This window comes from Dermacentor silvarum, chromosome 8 (assembly GCF_013339745.2).
Source record: "Dermacentor silvarum isolate Dsil-2018 chromosome 8, BIME_Dsil_1.4, whole genome shotgun sequence".
Classification (NCBI taxonomy): Eukaryota; Metazoa; Arthropoda; class Arachnida; order Ixodida; family Ixodidae; genus Dermacentor; species Dermacentor silvarum.
Genome location: NC_051161.1, coordinates 17,207,756 through 17,232,666, shown reverse-complemented (window position 1 = coordinate 17,232,666; position 24,911 = coordinate 17,207,756). Strand labels below are relative to the sequence as shown.

General features: G+C 43.3%; 1 protein-coding gene across 6 annotated transcripts in view; it reads right to left on the bottom strand.

Moving 5' to 3' along the window:
• Positions 1–3: 3 nt before the first annotated feature.
• The window catches only part of LOC119460698 (uncharacterized), a 92,867-nt gene continuing 67,959 nt past the window's right edge, over positions 4–24,911 (bottom strand). For 5 of the 6 annotated variants that reach the window (XM_049672677.1, XM_049672673.1, XM_049672676.1 and 2 more), the window contains exons 2-23: positions 23,756–23,821; positions 21,563–21,657; positions 19,099–19,197; positions 18,077–18,161; positions 17,913–17,992; positions 17,609–17,692; positions 17,409–17,474; positions 15,610–15,667; positions 15,435–15,521; positions 15,217–15,293; positions 14,622–14,726; positions 12,431–12,572; positions 11,667–11,808; positions 10,574–10,845; positions 9,417–9,560; positions 9,214–9,298; positions 6,613–6,654; positions 6,350–6,438; positions 4,678–4,958; positions 2,135–4,021; positions 716–896; positions 4–167 (exon numbers count right to left, since the gene is read on the bottom strand). In XM_049672677.1, coding sequence (XP_049528634.1) covers positions 755–896; positions 2,135–4,021; positions 4,678–4,958; positions 6,350–6,438; positions 6,613–6,654; positions 9,214–9,298; positions 9,417–9,560; positions 10,574–10,845; positions 11,667–11,808; positions 12,431–12,572; positions 14,622–14,726; positions 15,217–15,293; positions 15,435–15,521; positions 15,610–15,667; positions 17,409–17,474; positions 17,609–17,692; positions 17,913–17,992; positions 18,077–18,161; positions 19,099–19,197; positions 21,563–21,657; positions 23,756–23,821 — 4,128 coding nt within the window. In that variant the 3' untranslated portion in view covers positions 4–167; positions 716–754. The remainder of the gene's footprint in view (positions 168–715; positions 897–2,134; positions 4,022–4,677; positions 4,959–6,349; positions 6,439–6,612; positions 6,655–9,213; positions 9,299–9,416; positions 9,561–10,573; positions 10,846–11,666; positions 11,809–12,430; positions 12,573–14,621; positions 14,727–15,216; positions 15,294–15,434; positions 15,522–15,609; positions 15,668–17,408; positions 17,475–17,608; positions 17,693–17,912; positions 17,993–18,076; positions 18,162–19,098; positions 19,198–21,562; positions 21,658–23,755; positions 23,822–24,911) is intronic. The other variant, XM_049672674.1, reaches the window with a different exon arrangement.

Genomic DNA, 24,911 nt, shown 5'->3' with positions numbered 1-24,911 from the left:
GGAAAGCATTTAAAAAGAATATAAAATTTATTTGTATAAAATGATGATGCTGGCAATAAATACTTTGCAGAACACAATTAAAAACAATTATGTACATTGTCTTCTATAAAACTCTCCCTTGCAAGGTCCAGTTATATAATGATGAATATTTCCTTGTTCTATAGCACCTGCAAGCAAGCAAAAAAAAAGACAAAAGAATAACACTGACAAAACGTAACTTGCAAGACACATGGTAACAGGACTAGATTACATAATTACTTGTGGTCTTTCTATGACAACATGCACAGTTTTGAAAGGAAGCTGAAGAAAGGCAAAAAGTAAGCTAATCAAGTGTCGTCAAGACGACTTCTTTCAATGCTTTCAAGCGTGTACCAAGACTGAACAAATAAATTCATCACACTCAGCAAACTTACGTGCACTGACCAACTTAATTAGGTCAAGTCTAATTTCAAAACCTTGGCAATATAGAGATAAGAGTTCAATAGACATCCTCAGCAGCTGCCACGAAAGAAAAAGTAAGGTGCATTCTAACTTCACCTTTTTGTGTAAAAAGATTTTCATTGTACATACCATTAAAATGCAAAGTAGTGCCAATAGATCTGCTATGAACTCATGAAACAGGAATCAACAGAATTAGAACAGCTAATGATAACAGAGTTCTGAAGTACCTACAACTCAAATTAAATCACATTTGCAGGTCATGCATTCAGCTCACCTGAATTATCTATGCGCAATTATCTATGCGCAATTCCGTTCACACAAGTGTTGCTTTATTGCCAGAGTCTTGGTCCTCATACCACGCAATCATTTCCTCATGGAAGGCATCTGCAACTGATGATCTGTCCAGGTTCAAACTGCTGTCTGCACTACGGCTTGTATGTGGTTCCTCAACAGCACTGCAAAACAAGCACAAACACCTTTCAAGCACAAATCTCTTTCAATAGGAACCAGAACATTTCAAACATGTGATCTATACTGAATTTGCACGATATGCAGTGATGGAAGATACTTACTTCACTCTAATGCCTCAAACAATGATACAGTTCAACTATCAAAAAATAAAATCATTTCAGACACAAAACAAACAACATTAATTCATAATTAAAGTACATTATTAGCAAACATTGCATGCTACAGCTGTGTGATGTTGCAAATGAACCACTTAAGACCTTCTCACTCCAGAGCAGAATATTACAGACTTTTTCACCATGCACAATTATTTGATTGGTGAACAAGTTTTGCTTCCCCCCCCCCCCCCCCCCAAAGAAAAAAAAAAATCCCATGTGTCAAGACTGTCCTAGCTACAACTATCATAACATCTTACGTATCTTAATAATATGTCTCACGTATCTTAATACGTAATATGTCTTACGTATCTTAATAATAGATCCTGTGTAGATCCCAAAATGGCAATGGAATTACCCGAGAGATATTGTATACACTCGTGTAAGGGCTGGAATCGTGTAAGAGTCAGACCCCCAACTTGGCAGCATAAAATTAAAGGAGATAAGATTGGCAAATCAAAAGGGTGAACAAAAGAGCATTGTTGCAGCTTGTCTCCTCTGATTCTGAGTGTGTGGACTACAGTATCTTCGAACATTGCTGTAAAAAGCTTTAAGTCAGACATATCTGCTGCTAATGGTGGTGGTAATTATGGGTGGTGTGGGGGATGACTGTATTCATAAGTGTGCTACCAACCCAAGCCTGCGCAGGGGCAACAGTGGCGATTACTAGATGGGCACCCAGCACATGATGTGCATGCATGAACAAGTAACGCATTATGAAAACAACATTTTTCACTCTTTTGGTACACAGGAATCCTGAGGATTATGTGCGGTCATAAACATTCGACCAACATGACTCCGCCCCAGTGTAAGGGCCGCACCTAGTCAAAATTGCAAAACAAAAAAAGTATGGCCCTTACACATGTGCATACAGTATTGGTGGCCTAATTGGTTGGCCGTTATCTATCTAAAAGCAGCACACTTGTTTAGACATGGCCAAACACTAAATCATACAATCACGAGTTCAGTGCTCGTGTTCTTGTGATTTTGTGTTTGTCCCAACAAGTGCACTGCCTCTATAATGACAATGGGATTACAACTGATACAGTGTTAGCTGGCTGTGTACTTACGCCATTCCATCTGGAGGACTCCTTTCCACCATCTTCATGTGTTCAGCAAGTGAGGAATGAGCGGGTAGCTGTTCATCCCGCTCCCTGGACAAATTATCAGCAGCAAGAGGAGACATCTGCACCGGAGACACGAGGCCACTCGAGTTGCCAGACTGACTCGGGCTTCTTGTCGAGTCTTGGCTTCCCGACGGTTTACGATGCTTTGTGCTGTACTTGTAGAAGTCCGAGATCTCATAAGGCTTAGTCTCTTCCCAATAGGGCTGAAAGTGCCCCACAGTGACAATGTTCAGCTCGACACCTGGCATTGTCTTGGGGCTTGGCTGAGGCACTGGAGAACAAATCTTGTCCCTTTCAAGCTGCGGGCTTTCGACCGTCACTCTGCCCTCTCGACAGCTGTTCTGACGGGACAACGTGACTGCAGGACCCTGGACCACCTCAGGCAAGCTTTCGCTCCCTGACGACAACACTGAGATGTGAGAAGGTGATGAAGGAGGTGGCTCCTGTTGTTTTGATGGCTTCCTTGCCGGAAGAGGGGAGTCCAGAGACGTCTCCACCCAGTCCTTGGCACGATGCTTCAGGGTTTCAGTACTATACGACTGAGTGACGGAAGCAAATGCCCTCGAGGAAGACACGGTCACCGATGCAGTGTGGTTGCTGTAAGAGCCACTGTGTCCCTCTTGTAGCGTCTCTAGCTTCACACTGTGAGCTGCACTATAGCCAGTTGGGCTGGTGGGCTGACTGTGGTAAGGGTCTGGATGAACCCGCTGAAATGCTGGGTAGTTGGCGGCAGACATGCTAGACAATGGCCTGCCCGGGAAATTGTCACCGCACGCCTCCTGCAGCTTCTTTCGGTGGGCAAGGTGGTGTTGAATGAGGGCCGGCGACATTGGTGGCTTGTGGTACACAGGACCAGGCTCGATGGGACGGTGCACTGCTTCTTGGTAGCGTAACCTTCCATTGCTGTCCACAGGAACAAATACAGGCACTCCGCAATCGTCAATGTGCCGCACCATGTTTTCATGGTACGAGTGAGACTTGCCGGGGTGGTGGTTTCCACCGACTATGGGGCTTGGTGGCGGCGGAAAGCTTTCAGGGTAGGACAGTGAGCCGGAGATAGTCCGCCGTTGCTGCAGTGGCGATGCTGTGCGATACTGCTGCTGAATGTGTGGTGGGAGGCGGGGGTGGCCTTCAACTCTCTCCATCGGTGGACACTGCATTGGTGCACACTGACCTGGCATGTAGTGAGCTGGAGAGCATTGAGCTGGTGCAGACTGCCCTGGAGTAAACTGCATCGGTGTACAGTGCCCAGGAGTACACTGCATTGGTGCACATTGGCCAGGAGTAAACTGCACTGTTGCACACTGCACTGTTGCACATTGCCCTGGAGCACACTGTACTGGTGCACACTGCCCTGGTGCACACTGCCCTGGTGCACACTGCCCTGGTGCACACTGCCCTGGTGCACACTGCCCTGGTGCACACTGCCCTGGAGCGCACTGCCCTGGAGCGCACTGCGCTGGAGCACACTGCCCTGGAGCACACTGTAATGGTGCACACTGCCCCGAAGAATACTGCACTGGTGCACACTGTCCCGGTGGACAGACGGGAGGGGTGAACGGAGGACCAGTCCAGACTGGAGCAGTCGATTTGGGAGGTGTTGCTGAGTCGCGTTTGGTGGGGGACACTGGCTGCAATGAAGTGCCAGCAACACGACGGTGATGCCGTCGGTTGCCTTCCAGGCTATTATGCCTGGACACCAACCCCAGGTCCTGGGGTTCTGTAGGACTGCTTGTCACGAGATCATCTTGGCTGTCAAACGCCTGGCTGGTCCTTTGTGTTGGCACACTATAAAGATTGCTCCCTTCCAAGCTCACGCCCGACTCAAACCTGCACAAGAGAAAAGAAATCTCGCTATATATTTGTGCAATCCCGCAGCATACATACAGCACGCTTTAACAGTATCAACTATACTGCATACAGCACGCTTTAACATTATCAACTATACTGTAGCTCGTTGTGTACCTGCATCGTGCTTTTGGGTGCATAGAGGGCATCACTGCAAAGAATGCGCACGTGAATACTGAACACATCCCGTGTGGTTTCATTCAATACTGTCGTCAAGAACTTCCCAGTAATGGGAATCTCAAACAGTATGGACAATACTGTCGTCAAGAACTTCCCAGTAATGGGAATCTCAAACAGTATGGACGGTATGTCGGACGACCAGCTTTGGAAGGGCGCTGATGAGACGAGAATGTCAAAGAGTGAGGGCAGCGGAAGCAATGAGGATGATTAATTAAAAGTGTTCATAGTTGGCTGCCAGTGATTTCATTATTTTGCATAGTAGTCAGAGCACTGGTCAAAGGCCTGAGTATAGCCATTAACAACCTGTCTTGTGTAAGGCCCACACCCATTCAAAAAATCTAAAAATGAAGGCCTTACAAGAGTAAATATAGTATTTAGGCTGAAAATCACAGAAAAATAAAACTGGCTTCTGACTCGTGCAGATGCGGCACATTTCGGGATACATTGGGCGATGGTACCTGTCTCTGTATGGAGACTTGAGTGGCACTGGACTGGAGCCTGCTGAACCCGAGCTGGTGAGCGTTGGGTATTGCTGGCGGCGGTATGCGGTTCTCGTCTGGTAGATGTTGCTGGGGGCGTAGCCAGAGCCATAGCCGGTCCAGACTGCACCAGGGGACGCAGTCCTGCCAGGAGCCGCCCGATGTTTGCAGGGGCTAGCTGGTGCAGACACAGAGGCCAGTGAAGGCGAAAGCCGCATGTCAGCGGGCACCGAGCTGACTGTAGGAAGGTGGCCACGTTTCTGCAAAGGGTTGCAAGGCAGTCTAGTATTACAATGTGCTTCTTTATCACGGGAGAGTGGAAGAAGGGTTCAGGTGACTAACATGTGACAAAATATTCATATAGCATACAGCAGAAATTAGTGAAACAGATATATTTCGATTAACCTGGCAGATTAATTTTTACTTGAATACAACATGAAACTACAGCACCATTCCAATCTTTTGGTGCATTTTTGTTCTGTGTCGTGGTGTATTCAAGCAATAAGGTGACAGAGTTATTTCAAGTATACATATAAACTACAGTAAACTGGTGTTACTTTGTTCTGCTCCAGATCAAACATGGCTGCAACACCTCGAGATCAAGGCCCCACAAGCTCAGTAGCGGAATATCACAGCTGCTCAACTACTGTGGCAGGCTTAACATATGGGCTAATGATACACAACATTATGGCCACGAAAATTCCTAGGTCTTGCACAAGGTGTGAATAAGATTCACATATACAAGCTACAACCAAATATAAAATTTAAAAAGAAAGGAAGATTGTAATCATTTCGGCCCAATTTCACAGGTAACAGGAACTTTGCATTATTTAGGTGTTAACAGGCCTCTAAGCATGGTCTCACTGAGCTCAGCAAGAAAATCCATCGAAATCCTCACCTTTGCAACTGGTAACCTATAAGAGGCCCTCAATGTCACAAAAAAAGAAAGGACACCTACCAAAAAGTGTTGTTAATAAGTATTAGGTGCTCCAGCTTCTCTGCAGAAGCCAAAAAGTCTAATACTTAATAACAACACCTTTTGGTTTGAGTCCTTTACCTTGCAACCTGAATTTACTAGCAGACCAGATGTGATGTCAAATCATCGGTTTCAAGAGGCCTCTCAATGTGAATATTGCAGCATGTCTATGTGTGCATTCATATGAGTGTTGCCATAGCAGGTACCATGTTTCATCTAAAACCTCGACCAGCCCTTGAAAACATTGCCAGCCACCGTCAAGAACTGTCATTGCTTACCATATTTTAATGAATGGTTGTTTACACCTAAATAAACAGTCAGTGGCCAGCTCGGCTATCATCTGTCAATCTCGTTTGCAAGGTGCGAGAATCTCACGGTTTCATCAGGTCACGTAGCAGGCCAAAAGGGACAATACTGTCCCCAATACCGCATGAAAACAGAAATTACTGTTGGGGTTTGACATGTAAAAGTCAAACAGTACATGAGCAACTTGATATTACACGAGCCTTTCTGCGTTCGGTCTTCATCAGAATGCAGCCACCACAGTTCAGATTTGAAACAGCAACCCTGTGCAGCAGCAGTTTCACAGCCACAAAGCCACCATGGGTGATTCAATAAAGAGAAAAACCCTGCCAAGATTGTAATGTTTCCATACAAAGGCAGCAATTACTTTACCTCTGTTAAGAGGCCGCCATAGCTGCTCAGCTTCGGCGAGGCTGTGGGGCTGACATCTGATGTATTGCTGCTTCCTCTAAATGGAGTGTCTGAGAAGAAAGAAAAGACAGTCTTAGTTAATAAAGTTTCCGCTTTGCACAGCTCAGATAAATACCAGTAAGGGAAATGATTTGGATTGATTTTGATAAATGCCTACAATTAAGAGCACAGATTCTAGGTGTGCTTCAAAATTTCTAAACCATTTGCATGCAACTAATGCTTACCACTGCCCACTGTGCTTTGGCTGATGTTGTCCTCACTTGGTTCTGGAAGAGAGAAAACTGTACTTAAGCGTCACATAATGGAGGTTGCAATATTTTCATGGTAGTACAACTCTTGCCAAGTAAAGAATTACTATAATGCAACCACTGAGTACTTAAGGGGGGACGCGGCTTTCGCATCGCGAAAAATGGCTAAAAAATCGATTTTTTGAAAATCACATTTTCAGTTTCTGTAACTCTTATTCTATCTGATTCCGAAATATCATCACTGAAAACCAAGTAGAAGTGCTCTAAATAAATTGTTGTATCAGCCAAAGTGCCGAAAAATTTCACAGAAATCGCGAAAAAAACTGCGTTTTTCAAGCCACGATATCTCCGGAACGGCGCAGCCGAGCGCCGCCATCTTGGTTTCGTTGGAAAGTCCATTTCTCCGTCTTCAAATCTGCCGCTTCAGCTATCTCCTCCATACAGAAACAAGCACACAAAAAGCAAATGATTGAAGGTCGTGCCGGAGCCACCGATTGGCCGCGCCCGCCACGTGACTCCAGCGCGGTTCGCCATTGGTCCGGTGCTCGCTCCGTGATGGCGTCGTCTGCTCCGCTTGTTGCGGTCTCCTCGCGAGCTTCGGACAGTTTCCGTAATCTCGACGAGTGTTAAAGCGGGCGCTACGCGGACATCGCAGTAGCGTGGCCGATTCCGCTTTTTGTGGACGTCTCAGACCCGTGGCTAAGCATTCCGAGCATCGGTGACGCGGACTTCGCGACCGAGCTTCGGGCACGGAATGCTCGGACACGCGGATAAGCCTTTCGCGCGTAGGCGTCTCCGACTCGGCGATGAAGCACATCGCGCGCGGACTTCTCGGGTCCTTGCCTAAGCATTTCGTGCGTTGGCGCCTCCGACTGCGCGACTAAGCAAATCGAGCGTTGACTCCTCGGACCCGCGGCTACGCACTTCGCGCGTCGGCACCGCGAGCGTTGACTCCTCGAGCCCGCGGCTAGGCATTTCGCGCGTCGGCACCTCGGACTGTGCGACTAAGCTAATCGAGCATCGACTCCTCGAGCCCGCGGCTAGGCATTTCGCGCGTTTCGCGCGTCGGCACATCGCTCATCGAGTGTCGACTTCTCGGACCCGCGGCTAGGCACTTCGCGCGTCGGCACCTCGAGCGTCGACTCCTCGAGCCCGCGGCTAGGCATTTCGCGTGTCGGCACATCGCTCATGGAGTGTCGACACCTCGAGCGTCTATTCCTCGGACCCGCGGCTAGGCATTTCGCGCGTCGGCACCTCGGACTGCGCGATTGAGCTTACCGAGCGTTTGGACCCGCGACCAGGCATTTCGCGTATCGGCACCTCGGACTGCGCGACTAAGCTCGTCGAGCGTCTATTCCGCGGACCCGCGACGAGGCATTTCGCACATCGGCACCTCGGACCCGCGACTTGGTACATCGCGCGCCGACTCTATTATCGTAATGCCACGATATCTCGTAACAATACCTATCATACCACCCCTTTAATTCATAAAGAGAACCTCATCATGAGCTCTGTTCACTAGGCCACTTGGGCTGGCACAGACACCTGGCTGCAGAAGTGAGGCATGATACAAAAGTACAGGCTAGAAAGCACCTAGCAGCTGCATTGCTGCCTATCTATCAGTGGCTCTCATAACCTCCATAGCCATTGTCAATGGATGATGATTCAGAAGGCTGCTGAGAGCCTTCATTCAGTAACATTGTCGATTCTACCAAAAGAAAACAATGCCTCACTGACTGCACTAGAGGCTGCTATCAATGAGGCAGTCTGCAGGTACAACGCTAGAACTACTGTATATCTATGCCCACATAGTTCTGCACCTCACTTGGTTTGAAACCCAGGCACCATGCTCTTTGTAGAGCAGCAGTAAAGAATGCCATAAAAACATGAAAAAGGCAGAACGAAGGCGCAGCAGACCAGAGGCCACATGTCCAAGAAGCCCCACATCACAAAACACATCAAAGATTACAAATTTCGTGCGTTTTAGAGAACTGAAGAGAAGGTGAAACTTTGAGAGCCGTTTTCTCAGAACTGTTTTTTTCGCCTTTCTGCTCAGTTTCTGGAGCTGATTTCTTCGTTATCGTTTAGCCTATTTTGATTCTGTTTTTTTTGTCACGTTCCTTGGACTACAGTGCAGGTCGAGACAGTCTCGCATTTTTATCTTGACTTTTTATAAATTTATGGCATGGCTATTCGTTCACCCTGAAAGTGTGCTTGGTGCGAAGGTAACTTGAAAAATGACTATCTAAAAAATTTGTGTTGCGAAAAAAAAAATGTAAGACTGTCACGACCTTCAGCACGCATTGAGCTATGCAGTCAATACTCAACGAGCCTTCCATCATGTTTTTTAAGCTCCCCAGGCCCTCCAGAAAGTTCAAGAGAGAAAAATTCTGCTCAATAAAATGTTCTCAAGGTATCACTCTGAAACTTTTATGGAAGTATCAGGGAGACATTCTAAACATTTGTGCCAATTTACATCAAAATCCATGGAGAAATCAGGAAGTTGATTTTCAAAGCCACGTCCCCCTTAACAAGTAACAAGCAAGCAACAGATTAAGAAGAAAAAAGCATACTGACCATCGTCAGACTGCTGCACAGGTTTGAGTGTACCACGATTCTTCTGCTTTTTTAGCGTTCCCAGTTTTTCTTCAACCTGCTTGAGCTATAAATAAACAGGCGATGAAAACTGGTGATGAGCACATGTCACCATTGCCGGACGAGACAGCCAGACTATTTATGTGAGCACAACATGTGAAACAGCAGTAATTGCCTCAACATGCCTTTTCGTGCGCCTGCTGATAGCACAACTTTCGCTGTCTCCTCAGACTCCTGTCTGCACTCATGTCACTGGCCAACCTCAGAGCAGCACTTGTTATCTTGTTCTGCAGCTCATACTCCAGCTCCAGTGAGCTTAGTGTCTCCTCCTGGAATAAAGGTGAAACAGAACATTGCGGGGCAGTCCTTCACCTTGTCGAGTCAAAAAGTGCCAGAAAAGTGGCGGCTCTAGAACACAGGCCAATGAACTTCCTCCAGTAATTCACTGAATATAAATGAATACTTGTAGTAGTACTCGACCTACATCCTCTCCAAGCTATAGGAACTCGCACTGTGCTCTTTCTTCGTGGCACTCATTTCTCAGTGCCTATTATCGTTATGGTGTGCACTTTCAGTCTTCAAAATTTTACATCCATTCATGTATGTGTAATTATGTCACGCAACAATGATCCCCATCAATGCTATGTATATATTTCTCGTTTCAGTTGATGCTAAATTTTGCACCTAAACTTGTACCGACTATTAGGCATAACAAGGACATTTTACTTTGGATGCTACTTTCATACAGCTAGGTTTGACTGTACATCAAATTTCGTTAAGAAATGATTTCTGAAATCATTACTGTACATGTTCACTGCAACACAGGAGCATGTAGCCAACAGAAACGTTCATGGTGTTTGCTGCTAACCATCCATGCCATCAGTGCGTGCGCTGCAACAAAGATACCTATCTTCAGGCCATGTCTATATTGTAAAGAATGTGAGTGATTGTTTCCTTGTGTGCTAGCTTCACACTCAGGAACAGGCAGATGCTGACAATGCACCTACGTCTCCTTGCAGAATCAAACCATTGCACATAAAACCACAGCTCATGTCCTTCACAATATGGTCAAAGCCTAGGGCTCAGTAAGTAGCCGGACACCCACGGACGGGTATGTGAGACAGGTACAAGCAGCCCCTCGGCCAGGCATTCGGCTTCTCAGAGGTGCACTGCTTGAGAGAGCTCTCTACAGACTGCTATGCTTGCTACACAAGAGCCAGAACAAACAATGCACCACGCAACTCTTGTTCAGATGGGCATCTTCTTTTTTGCAGCACACACTTGTACCTTTACCAACAATATCTGCGTTGGTGAAGATCTGAGCTCACGGCGCGACACCCACCTTGCTCTTCGCATTGGACAGCAGCTGGTCATCAAGGATGAAGGCTGTGCCGACACGCCGACGCACCTGCGGAGGAGGCTCCCCAGGCTCTAGGGGCATCTCTGGAGGCAGTTCGCCTGTCACTTCACCCTCCTTGAGGCAGACAGACTTCAGCTCCTCAATCTTCTTCCGCAGTGCCTCCTCCAAGGCCTCCTTGCGAGCCTTCAGCGCTGTCAGCATCTCCTGCTTTGCCCGTTCGGCCTCTTCGTTCACCTTCTGGTGGTCTGTCTGGTCTGTGGCAGCAGATAGTACAGAAAATAATGAAAAGTTGACTCACTGAATCATTTTGGTAATTGCTTAAGTTATGGGTTCTTTCAGTTTTCAACATGTCCGTATGCCTGTCCTCAGGCCGCACCACAGAGCTGTCTATCATCCACTACCTCTGCAGTTGATTCAGGGGCTTATGTGCAGAATGCCAAAAAACATAACTTCAGCACACAAAATGGACATAAAGCACTAAAAGTAGCAATGAAGTATCATAGCCTAAGATTCTTTCTTTTCACCTAGCATCCTCATCACCACAAAGCTGGATTATATGTTCGATTCTGCAAACAGTATCATGGTAGCAAAGATTATCTTAAAAAGACACCAATGGGCAAATCTAAAGTAACAAGTCCCAAGAGCAATTTTAATGAAAGTGAGCATACACGTACAGGCACATCAATAGTCTGGGAACCACAGACGCCACGAAAGAAATTTCTAGCAATCTAGGCAAACAGTGCACCGAATACAAGTGGTACAGCCCACATGCACATGCTCAGCCAATGCAATGCATTGTCACAACTCCATATTATACGGCTGTGCTAAAAAAGATCTCTAATATTTATTGAAGTGATGGGCTCTAAATTTCTGTTCCTGGGAGACATCTTGTTAACGACACAACTACTATAGCCAAGTTGGAAAAAAAAAAAGATAGAGAGAGAGAGAACCACTTAAGCAGAACTGCGATGCAGCTGTTGACGGCAGAAATTGTTTCCCAGTCCTAAACTCTTATGTGACACTGTCACTGTGTAAAACATGTGAGCAAAAGATGTCCAACAAAAGTTACAAGTACCTTCAATTTTGATGGCAGGAAGACTATGGCAGCTCGCGCTTCTGCTCAGGTTGGATCCTGTGCTGGCCGATGATAAAGACTGGGAGCTTTTGGACAGCTCGGCAGCAAACTTTTCCAGGCAACTTAGGTCTTCAATCTTCCTCTGTAAGTGAAGAAAAGTGCAGTCAATATTAACCTTGAATTTGAGAAACCTAAGCAGAGCTGCAAAGATAATAGAGCTTTAGCACCGCTGTACAGAAGCACATCTAGCTGTACAATAATACAGTAGACCACTGCCTTGCAGTGCCGTTTTGCCAGATAGTTACCATTGGGCATGGCATAATTTCTTCTAATGCAACTGCCATACTTTTTTCTCTTTTTTCCTGCTATGAACAATGAGCAGTAAGCTACAACTGACTTAAGCGGTGCAAAAAGAGCAGAATTAATTTGCTTACTTCAATAGCACATTGGTTTAGGAGACATTACAGACAGGAGTAGTAAAGAAATTGTAGAATAAGCAGTGCCCAGTACTGCAAACCTTTACTTGAAGAGGTCAATACTTGACTTTTCTTTCACAGGCAAGATTGTGTAGGTGGAAGTCCTCAAATAAACTGAATAAATCTCGCAAGCAACTGCAAGCTGTGGACTTGGCAGTGCAGTATGCTTGGCAGGATGGATATACTATAATTGGAAAAATGCTTGAAAACTCAACATATTGACACATTTACCGCATGACAAGCAAAGCTATTAATCTTTTTCGCTCGGAAATATGCGCGTCATCTTACCTTGCCAACATTGTTGTCCAAGTAGAACTGATGCTGGGCTATGGCCATCGACCAAATGCTCTTGGTCAGGGCAGGCGTAGCCGCAAACCAGACAACCACCGTCACATTTCCAGGCCCAAAAGTTCTCCTGCTTACAGACACTCTAGAAATAGAAACGAAATAAAAACAAACGGAAGACACCAATGCTATTGGAAAACAAAATGTCCAGTATTTATTTACTTATGTCGAAGTGTAATGGTATTGTTTTTAAAATCATTTGATCAGGACGAACTGCCCAATAAGGCAGCTCACATGTGCAAAGCTTAGCAGAGATCACTGGATGTTACATTCACAGTATCAGGAGAACACTTCTATTCCTTATTGTGTAAAGACATAAAACTTCATTGTTAGGTAACACTTTTACTATAATATTCTGCAAACTTCCAGGTCAGGGCTTTGATGATGTGCCTGACAACGGATCGATACACTTTCGTATGAATAAATAAAACAATATGGTGCTTTTTTGTTTCACAGTGGAGTACAACTGCAAGACATAACATTAGCAAAAAGAAACAGGACAGAGTCTTATAAGTAAACAAAATGGGCAGGCAAGTAAATGTTAAGTTACACCTGCCGTTCCTAGGTTTCTAGTGTAAGGAAAAGAAAATCTACTTTCCATTCTTTGCTCACTAGTATAATGCACCATAATGTGACGAGGATGTGCACTGACACACATGTGAAGTGTGCAAAACCGAATTCTCACACACTGACAATCATTTAAACACTTTATGTGTTTATTTCCTACCCCTTGTCGCCAGGTGCTTGGCATGAAACCTGACCACTGAGGCTAAAAAATTTTGCAAGGCCATAGATTTAAAAAAACAATGTACAGCAACATAACATACCTGGCCACCTTTCGACATCCTATTATAGGACATCCATGTCTAAGACTATTTAGACATGTGCGCAATTGTGTGATAAAGGGTGATATGTCTGCAGGCAGCCAAATTGGCTGTATTCTTGAATAACCAAACTAATTCTGCAGCAAAAGTCCCCTTCCAAGCTCTAAGTTAGTCATTGAAATAGCTAATTACACGCGCCACAAACCAGCAAACTGCTTAAATTGTTAAACTTACATTATAAAAAAAAAGTGGCAAGTTAATAGGGAGGAAATTGAAAAACATACAAAGGTAGTAAAGGGGATACACTAGGGTAGGAGGGCAATCAGAATTAAAACAGGAATAACTTAACCATTTGAGTGTCATAACAGTATTGCTGAAACATAAGCCCTTGTGCACACCTTATTGCAGTGCTTGAGTATTCACTTTGCGCTGACTCCTGCTAGTTCACAATGTCACCCAGTTTCAAGAAGAAAAAAATCAAAAGGCCTCACCATATAATGAAGAGTTGTATGAATTCCAGTTACTTGGTGCTTCCATGCACAGATGACAAGTGACACTTTTTATTGTTAGTTCTTTTTATACAGCTTCTGCTATTTAAATGCTTGTCTATTTGATGTGCACAAATGCAGGATGCAAATGTGGCTCCTGAGTAATGCCAAAATTCAGAAATTCTTAATGAATTTCGTACAGTGATAGCGGAAATGAATTCTCGAGAAACTAAAGAAGTGCGAAAAAGTCATGAGATTCTGCCGTTGGCCCTCCACCTCCTCACCTACCACCACGCAAGAAAAAGAATGGTCAAAAATGAGATAGAAATTTTAGGTAATGGTGAAAGCTTTAAGGTGAAGAAATTCAAGTAAACATTCAGGTAAATAATTTGTTACACAGAGTCAAGCATGATATTGTAAATAAGCTTGCCAATCCGCACCAAGCTCAGTAACTTGTTAGTGCCACAAAATTTGCATTCAAAGCACAGAAAAGAAAAGAAAAAAAGGGATTAGCAAGCGGCACGCAGAAACTCCTCAAAGGCCCAGCCGGCCCAGCTGTCAAATTGCGATTCTGCTGGCCAATAAACCCAAACAAATCCTTCCACTCTACTCCTCCCACAAAAGCGACTAAAGGGGAACTATGGGAGTCAAGGCTTAACAAACAACAGGAGCGCCGTGCACTGAAGCTTCTAAACACCCAGCATTCAAAGGGTTAATAGTGCGCTGCCTGACACAGCAGAGGAATCCTTCTACCCACCTCCTGACACAAAAGGGGAAATTAGGGAAGTCAAAGCGAGGTAACAGAGGGACGAGAGCACTTACTGGGTTGTGGAATCGCTAATGGCATCAGCCAAGGGATCGAACCCTTCGGGGGGTGCCTCTATCACATCCTCGTACACATTGAAACTGCTCAGGGCATGGACCACTCTACAAGGAAAATAGAAGGGGTCAAAATATGGGGCGGATGGTCAGCCAAATAGGGCAGTTTGCCAGCCCACTCGAAAGAACTTGCACAACAACCCACTCCTGCAATCGTACAGGAACAGGCGATGAGCCAAACCATCCTTTGAACCATGGTCTTAAACAACACTGACTTGTCATCCAGGAGGAAATTGCAACAGCTACACAAGGTTGCTTGATTCAAGGAATAAGCTTGGAATGTTGTGGCGAAAATAAGTGTATTCCCGCTACTCGTAACACATGCATTTTGTAAGGGTACATTAATCTCCAAAGCAGCATATGACACCGCAGTACCAGCGCCAACAGCTCAGACAAAGAGCCATTTGTAAAAAAAAAAAAATTTATCTGTCTCTCTCAGCAGCACATATCAGTGACACTAATGGACAATAAAAAAATTGGCAATGATTCTATTGGCACAACATTTTTCCACAACAAAGTACACAGGACCAGGACCTACCTTCTGGGGTTGTGAACTTCTATGGAGAATTTCTTGTCCCGAAAATAAAGGTTCTCCAGAAGTTTCCACTGAAAGAACTGTGGGGAAAAAGTGCACGCATATAGGAACCAGTAAACACAGGCACAAGGAAATGCAGAAGGCACTGCAAAAATATATCTATAAATAAGTAAAGATAAATTTTTAAAATCAGAATTTGTGACACTATTGCTACAACTTACCCTTCGTGGTGTTTTCTTGTCATTATAGTCGTATTGACTGACCCCTTTATAGCTGAGGCCAACCCACCAAGGAATGCCTCCCTTGTCCTATGCCACAAAGGTGAAACAGGCGTTGCCATGAGTGGTCACTTCCAAAAGCCAACAGCCATAAAGAGGGAGAAGTTGCAAAACTTACTTTAACTTCATAAAAATGAATACCGTATGTCGGCAGGTTTTCTACAAGGTTCATGTATCTGAAAAGCAACTCGCAATCAGTAAGCACACTGTAACGTTCAGAAATAAAACAATGTTAGGAATTTCGACACAACCTAACTGTTGCAAGGATCTATCACTCTCTCTCTTTCTTTTTTTCTGCAGTTTACGCAAGTTGCACTTGCACAATGTCTAGGCGGTTAGTATACCAAAATTTCGAATATAACCAAAAATCTGAAGCAGCCTGGTCAATAAATTAATGTTATTCTTCACGTTCAAATTTTGAAAGAAGGGCTCACTACAGACTTGCAGTATGCATGGCAGCATGTAGCACTGTGAAGAAGCTTGCTTTCGAAATTTTGTTATGATGTTATGACATGTGTACAGTGCAATATGTCACATCTATTTAAATTATTTCTGCAGCGTAGAATGTGTGAGACTGGACTGGACTGGACAAACTTTATTTGGGTCCTGCAGGACGCGCTTAGGGCGTAGTGGGCGTCTCCCACGTAGGGACCGACAGGGAATACCTGGCGGCCGCTTCGTGGGCCTGCTGGACGGCCCATGTGTGAACAATGTGTGAATGTGTGAGAGAAATGTAAATTAAAATTATGGGGTTTTACGTGCCAAAACCACGATCTGATTATGAGGCACGTCGTAGTGGGGGCTCTGGAATAATTTGAACCATCTGGGGTTCTTTAACGTGCACCTAAATATAAGCACACGGGTGTTTTCACATTTAACCTTCATCGAAATGCGGCTGCTATGGCCAGGATTCGATCCCGCGACCTCGTGTTTAGCAGCCTAACACTAGTGAGAACAATGTAGCAGTTTAGCTTAAATTGATGATTATAAATATTAGCATGTACTAAGATTATGGGAGATATCCCCATCTACAAGCCATGCTAACAATTTCTGCAGCAACCAATTATTTCAGCCACCTCAGCAGCAATATGCATTAAATAGTAGCTTGCCTGCGGAGTTTCATACCTTCATTCCTGAAAGCATCAAATGCACTCTTTATTAAAGGCCAACCACAACAAACCTAGATTGGCTAAATTGGTTATAAATGAGTAGCATATACTAACAAAGCAACCTTGGCAAAGCTACAGGGCTGGTTATTGAGCTTTTTTTTTTTTTTTATCAGCCTTTAACTAGCCCTGTAGCAGAAGACAGAAGACAACAGTGGGGGCACTTGGTGGTTAGAGGATATGGCCTCTGAGATCTTAAGTGCACCACTAGCAGAACCTGACCGTAGAGGTCATGACCAGATGCCGCGCTGTCTCTAAAAATTCTGGGATCTGTAATTTTCAGCAAGCAGTAATGGTGGCATTTTCATAAGTTCCGATATCAAAAATGCCCATTTTGCTAGCTTTTAAATTAAATTATGGCGTTTTACATGCCAAAACCACGATCTGATTATGAGACACGGCGTAGTGGGGGACTCCTGAAATTTGGACCACCGATGGTTCTCTAACATGCACCTAAATGATGAATGTTTTCGCATTTCGCCATTTTGCTACCTTTTGACGATGCATCCACTCGCATTTCAAGCGTAAAGGTTTGCACAAAGGCTGTTCTATACCTGCACTATCTGAAGCTCGGCTTATTATGTGATCCAAAATTTTGTTGCAGTTTATCTTTAAGAGCATGAACCTATACACTTAATTGGAAATTCCATTGGGTGAACAGAAGCCCCTTTCAAGCACTTAGTGGTGTTTGCACCAGCTGGTGTTTGCCATATGGAATGCACTATAGGGTATCACTGTAAAAGTAACTCACGCAATAATGGCTGAACCCCTTGAGCGTCCTGCCAGTTCCTGATAATGTTCGATGACTTTGCCTTCACTGAAAGGCAAAACACAGAAAAAACGTGAAACAGCACTGCAACATTACCTACCACACAGTTACAGATGAACAACATGCAAAGTGCAGACCAATCTACTTTCGTGCAAGCAAAACAATTCTGCTTGGCATCTTACCAGTAGGAGATGGACGGATGTGCTTTGAGTGTACTGGTAGGAAGAACAGGAAGCTTCTTGAGTTGTGTTTTTGTGGTTTGATCACTGCAACATTAGCGTGCATAGGGTAACAATATCAGCGTTGAGTCAACGCAACCCAGTTCAGATCACAAGTTTCACTTCGCACTTAATGTAAGGCAAAAACAAAAAAGGGAAAAGGAAAGTGCTCAGTTCTTTGCCAAAACAGACCTTAAAATCATAGCAAGCATTAAAATTTTAAAAAAGAAGAAAAGAAAAAAGAAGGGCACCAACAACAAGGACTTACTCAACATAGTTCCCATATGTTGCTTGAAGGACTAGAGCAGCAAGTTGAAACACAGTTTCGGAATCCGCTTCCAATGCACCCTGAATAAAAAGACACACCTTAGCAATTGCACAAGGCTTAAATTAAAACTAGTGATTAAAGAAAGCATGTGTTATTGAACTTGCCTTGGCAATGAGCGATTTGCACTGAAGATAAAATGCTTCTACAGTGGCGCTATCTTTCAGCAAAGAAATGCTTTCCACATAGTACCTAGAAAATGAAAACATAAAATTGATATGTTTCTTTTTTTTACAGTTCAAATTGCAGTATTCTAACAGAGTACAGATAAAAATGACCTTTTCTTTATGAGTTAGAGTACCCAGAGATTATGAACCACAGTACAGAATCTTCCAATGCATGAAAACTACCTAATTGAGAAGCAGCATTTGTTTAAACATGGTTTCATGTGAAACTTTTGAAACACAGATAACCAGCTGATACCACAAGCCGACTGACATAATTTAGCATCACTTTGGGGTGAGTGCACTTTGCTTCTTGGAGTGCCTTGGAGAGACCTGCTGCTAGACAGCAAAAGAGTCATTCAGGAGTGATGGCAGTAATTATTGGCTGCTACAAAAAGGACCTGAAATTATCATTCATATTTGGAATGTGGTAATTAAATGTTGCTTTTTTATTATGAAAAGCACATCTTCACGGCATCAGATCATATGCACTGTTGTGAACCTGAGTAATTTTTAAATATTTTCCAAGAAAGGCAAAGACACGATTAACAGCAGCCACTAAAATTGAACAATGGAAGCACAAGAAAGTGAATAAAACAACGGCAGTTGAAATAATATTCGTGCAAGAATACTGTGCAGTAGTGCCACTACCCTTTCTGAGTGACCCTAGCGCAGAGTGACACTCGTTCAAAGGAACACCATATTTGCCTGTCTGACAGATGTATGACAGTTGCAGGTCTGTCACATAATAGATGCATGACAGTTGTGAGAACATAAAATTGGCTAATACAATATAGAGTGGATGCGAGGTTCCCGCAGAGCATGGCCTTCTGAAGGCAGTCCCAACTTTCGCGCTTGTGCTGTTCACCATGATATGTAAAGGCGACGCTACAGTAAGCCTCAAGTTTAGACCTATCCATGGACAGGCAATTAAAGAAATGACTAATATCCATGCTCATGCTTACTTGACCAGAAAGTAGAGCACCAAGGAACCCTGAGATGACTTCTTGGGCAGGTCATGCTCAAGAACCCGCTTGTCGAGCTGCAGCCAATGGTAATGGCCCCTGGAACACAAGGACCACATCATAAACAACAAAAGAGAGATGCTGCAAGTGCTAGAGTTATGGTCCATGCAGATTATTACACAGGCACTATTGCCCAATGTAAATTTCTGTTGACCCTGACAATACTAGAAGTACGTCCGTTCTTTCTTTCTTTCTTTTTTTTTTCAGCTAAAAAGCTAGAGCTTTTAACAAAAATAAGTAAAATAAATACATGAAATATAATGCGTGCCTGAATCTGTTACAAGTTTCACAGAAGCCTCCTGAAAGCCATAGCATAACTGAAAGACCACAAAGATTACAACCCTTGGGGATAAACAACACAGTTATTAAATAGCATCATTAATTAGATGCAGCTTTGATTAGTTAACTTATACAAGGTAATAAAATTTATCGCTTCTTCATACGTAGCAAGCTTTCATTTATAGTCTAAGGTTACTAGTATCAGGAAACAGGAGACAACATGCAAAGATGACAGTCTGCAGTCTTCTGTGACATTACAAATGTACTATATACGGAGTGATCATCTCTAAGTTTTCCGGAATTAAAAAAAAAATCGCCTGTGGCAGATAGCATAATTCTTGTGCTTGAGCGTGGGATTATTCGAAGAGGCAGACATCACTAGCACGAGAAATCAAAACACATATTCAACTAATTAACAAAAATCCCCTAAGTAACTTCTGAACGAATTACTTTCAGAACATATTGCAATTTACGAATTGTAGCCGATAAGTTTGCAAGTTTTATCCACTTGAAACGAATCTACAGGATGACACCAGTTTCTAGATATTTCCCAAAGTGTGGGACGAAATACATGGGCGTTCCAGTTACTTTTGCGCTTCAATGCATAAAAGAGCGTTTTGATAAAAGAGTAAGTGAAACAACTACATTTTTACAGTAAGTCTGATGGCACATATCTCTAAACTGGTGTAATTCTGGAACTTCATTTCAATTCGTAAGTTGCAATCTGTGCTGTAATGTAATTAATTAAGACATTAAATAGTGATTTTTTGTTAATTAGTTGAATATGTGTTTCAATCTCTTGTGAAAGTAATGTCCACCTCTCTGAATAATCCAGCTCAAGGACTAGAATTATGTTCACTACAACAGGCAATTTGTTAAAATTCCGAGAAACTTAAAAATGAGCACCGCATAATATTGTGGGCAAATAAAACCAACACGTGAAAACAGAAGACTACTAAATCCAAGGCTGGTGTTTTAGATATGACACACTTATAAGTGCATTTGACTTAGAACTTCAATGTGTCATATATAGGGTTGTTCGTTTTTCCGTTTTATATTTTTTTTAGATTCGGGAGGTAAAAATTGGGTGCCATTTTTCAAGCTGATAATCGGGGAGAAATTGGGTTTTTTGTGGAACCAATCCAAATTTTTTTTTTTAAGGTTAAATTTACAAATGTACTAAGAAATACATTACATTCGGGATTTTTTCTTTTCTTTTATTGGAGGGTATCACGAGCTCCAAACGCTAACATGTTAGAACTATCCATCGGTTTTAAGGTGGTAATCGGGAGGACATCGGGATTTTCTAGCAAATACTCTGAAGTTTGGCTTTTGTTGGGAAATCAATAAGTAATAATGACAGTAAAGAGCATTCATAACTTCTAGGAAATGAAGCATTTTATTCATAAAAAGCTGGTTATCGATTTTTTCACATACATTATCATCTGCATGCGCAACAAGTCAGTCTCCATCCAAGACCTGTCTGATCTTTGAACGTATCTCAGCTGAGAGAAAGTTCTCTCGACATCACAGCTTCCATTAGCTAGGCACAACAACGTCAGTGCAGCACTTGCCAGCCTGGGGTAGCGAGCGGTAGAGTCATACCAATACTCAATGAGTTTGACAGCTGTGTTAGTGGGGATAGCTTCCTGCAAGTACTAGTTAAACACGTCGTGAAGCGACTCCACGTCGTCGGTCACGGAAATGATGAGAGGTCAGTAGTCATCAAATGACTGGCTCAGCAGACACTTCTGGAATGGATCCAAGACGGCTCCCAATTTCCATAATGCTATATAGCTGGTTTTCGTCTGTCTGAGACGTTCCGTTTAACAGTGCAGTACCCTTTTGTGGTGAGTTTCGTGCAAAACTCTTTGTTTGGTTTTGGAATTCGGGGAGAAATCAGGTTTAACCCGATTCCCCTGAAACATTTGGGGTGTAAAAATTGGGTAAAATCGGGTTTTACCCAAAAACGCACAACCATTCTTTGCGGACAACAAATGAACTAATTTCTAAAGTTATATTGCATATTTATGTTTGTGTGTGGATTGCTGTGTTCACTTTTCATTGTTTCACAGCAGTACACAATGGTAAAGAAAAATAACTTGGACAACTTGCAACTACTAACGTTTCATCGAGAAATGCCAGGCCAAAGTACTCCTTCTCCTTGAGGTTGAAGTGGGAGGCCACCATATCAAGGAGGTCGCAGGCATACAGCCTTGGCTGTGGGCAGAAAGTAAAAATAAACATGAAAGTCGCAACGCAAGATGACGCTACGACAGGGCCAAGATTAGGATCATCTTTCGTCAGGTAAATCTTAAGAAAGCTGGGGAAAGGTAAAAGCATACTTGGGCCATTGAACATCTTTTGCCACATCATCAACAAACACAGCCAAAAATGTGTCTACATAATCGCGAAAAGAAACCCATGTAGAATACGGTTGAAAACAACCAGAAACTTGAAACTGAAATTGACCTTGTACACCTTCACTAAAGTCAAAAGAGAAACATCTTAAAAGATTATAATAGAGAGATAAAAGGACACAAGCTCTTATAAATAGTCCGTAAGACAACTGCCAGCTCATACTTTCTGTTGCTAACAGGCAAAACAAAACGGCATGATATAAACAGATAAGGGCACCTGTTGTCAGCTTCCTAATCTACCTTGAGTAACAACAATATTATTTAGTTTCCATGTAGTCTACTACTGCAATATATTACTTTTGTTATAATAAAAGTGATCTGTATGCTATCAAAAAGAATTGAGACAATAAGCAGAAAGAGAAAGATTGCAAATAAGAATGCTGTTTATACTCGAACGACAGCCTGATGCAGCATGTCCTAGTTATAATTTTAACTTCATTAACTTTCAATTACGGTGCAATCAATTGTTTCTTCTGTAGTAGAGATTCTCTACACTGTGAGTTTCTGATATAAAAAGCTCATAAGCTCAGCTTTAATGCAAACCAGTTTAGAAACAAAGCAAAAAAAGAGTGGGTCTAACTTCAATAGTTTTTAAACGTCATCTTTACTGTTTTCCCAAATGCAATTAGTCTGACAGTCAGTTGTTGCGGTGGCTATTTTCCAACTTGCTACCACATGTCACGGTCATGTGTCAGCAACTACTGTTATGATTCGCTTGGAGATGCAATGCCCGGACCATGTATGGTGAATTCTGATTCACCCAGAGCGACCATGCTCGGGCCACGTGCAAATGCATGGTGATCGGCGTACCTAACGATCTTGCTCGTCAACATGAATAGACGTGTCAGTCGCAAAGGTCAGAGACAAAACCTGTCGTCCAGCCCTCAACCTTGCTTCCCCGCTGAGGACGTTCAACCGGCTCCGGTCGCCTACCATTTCTGCTAACCTTGCTCCCCCACCAAGGACGTTCAACCGGCTCCGGTCACCTACCATTTATGCTAACCTATGGATTGCCCTAGCCTGCAGTAGGGGAGAAGGAGGAAGAAAGTGCCCGGATGGTGGAGGGTCTAAGAAGGCCAGCCAGCAGCCACGTGAAGAACACTTTTGCTTTGCCCTAGTGTGCGGGTTCACGAACGCTGAACTTTTCTTGTACGTTTTCTTCGTAGCACACCGCTCACTCGCAACCATGCATTAAACGTCTGTTACTTGTTTTTACGTCGCCTCGTCTTCCCTGCCGGACCCTCTCCGATGGTGAACCTGGTTCGAGCTCCAAGGAGACGCTGTTGAAAGGTACCCCCGAACCTCGGCCCATAACACTACATCGGCATATTAGCTTTCTAGTGACAGATAAAAAAAACAACAAAAAAAGGCACAAACCGGTGCTCCAAATGCAGATGGCTCGGTCATATTTGTTCCAAAGTAGCATGAGCAACAATAAACATTGCAAATGAAAACACACACATACACACACAGATCCAATGCAATGTAAGAATCTAAATGATGCGAAGCTTGTCTGAGTTAGCGAGGTAACAGCAGTTGCGAATGACATGAGCACAGCCTCGTTGCCTGTAACTGTTAGCTGTCTACATCCTGAGGATGAAGGCGATGTATGATGCATGTGGAGGGAAGGATTTCGATGAGAGGTATCAACAAAGTACGATACGTGTAAGAAGTACAACACATCTGGAAACATGCGTAGAGACAGAAGTGCAACACTTATGTAAATACATTTAGGGTTTCTATACCCTCAGTGTCACATACACAGTCTGGGTGACTGGCCAAAAATAGACACAAACCCAGTGGCACATACAGAGGAAATAACAAAGAATGCCCTACCCTAAAGAGGCAAATAAAGCTTTGCATTTAAAATAATAGCATGCATGGCGTGCGTTAGGTACCTGAATGAGAATGTCGAGGCGACGCTCATCCAGGAGGACCACTTGACTTCGCCGCCCATCGCTCATCTGCAGGGAGAAAAAGAAAAAAGCAACAGTGAGTGAGACATGTTGGCATATTGTTTTATGATGTCATATGTGAAAGCAAGGATGACCCATCTTCTTCTTCTTCTTTCTATTTTATTTGAGACAATTTCATACAAAATGGCTCAGGAGGCACAACAAAAGGCCCGGAGAGAGCCTGACTAGGTTGTGCCACCCTGACAGCGTAGGCAGCAATCTATGCATGAAACAACAGAACCAAAAGGTACATGCAAATGATACCATTGTGTAAGTATCTGGAACTGACTGGTCTAGCCACTTTCATTTCCCTTTTGCTTATTGTTTCTGCATTTCAGTTAAACATAATTAATTTCTCCTACGCTTTGGCTTCACTGTGTCCATTTCCTTCATACGGCTGTAACTATACTACTGTCACATTCCCATCTGTAAGCAACTAAAAGCCAATGGTGACCTACAAAAGCCAAGTGCAACTGTAGGGGAATTGAACTATAAGTACAGTTCAAATAGGCAGGTGTGCTTTTCTTTGATGTAGTTCCTGTCAAGATAATGTGTGTTGCCTAGTAAAGCGCTTTCGAAGATGCTGGCCATACCCTTGCATGCAATTTATAGACCGCTGCTTTAATGCGCATATATAGTAAATTCATGTTTTCCAGGCCACAGAAGCTCAACATTTGACAGTATCACCAGTGCACATATTATAAGTAGAATTCTTCGTTTTCATGTCTCATATTTTTTAATATCTGGAAATATTGGGCGTTACCTTTAAAGAGAAAAATTGGGGATATATCAGGGTTTTCATTTGGTAGCTCGAAGTTGAGCATTTTCCTGGCAACTTTCACAAATGTTCAACCCAGGCAATGGTCTCCTTTAGAACACAAATGTCTATGTTTAAACAACCAAAATCACTTAAAGGACAATATAGTGACAAAAAGAGCTGTTTGCAAGTTATATGATGAATTTCTCTAGTATACAGATCCTTACTGGCAGGAATTAAACTTTTAATGGAAACTGCATAAACCAAACAACAAATACATATAAACATTCTTGGTGATCCCTAGTATACATTTGTTCACTGCACTTTCTTTTTTTTTAACAA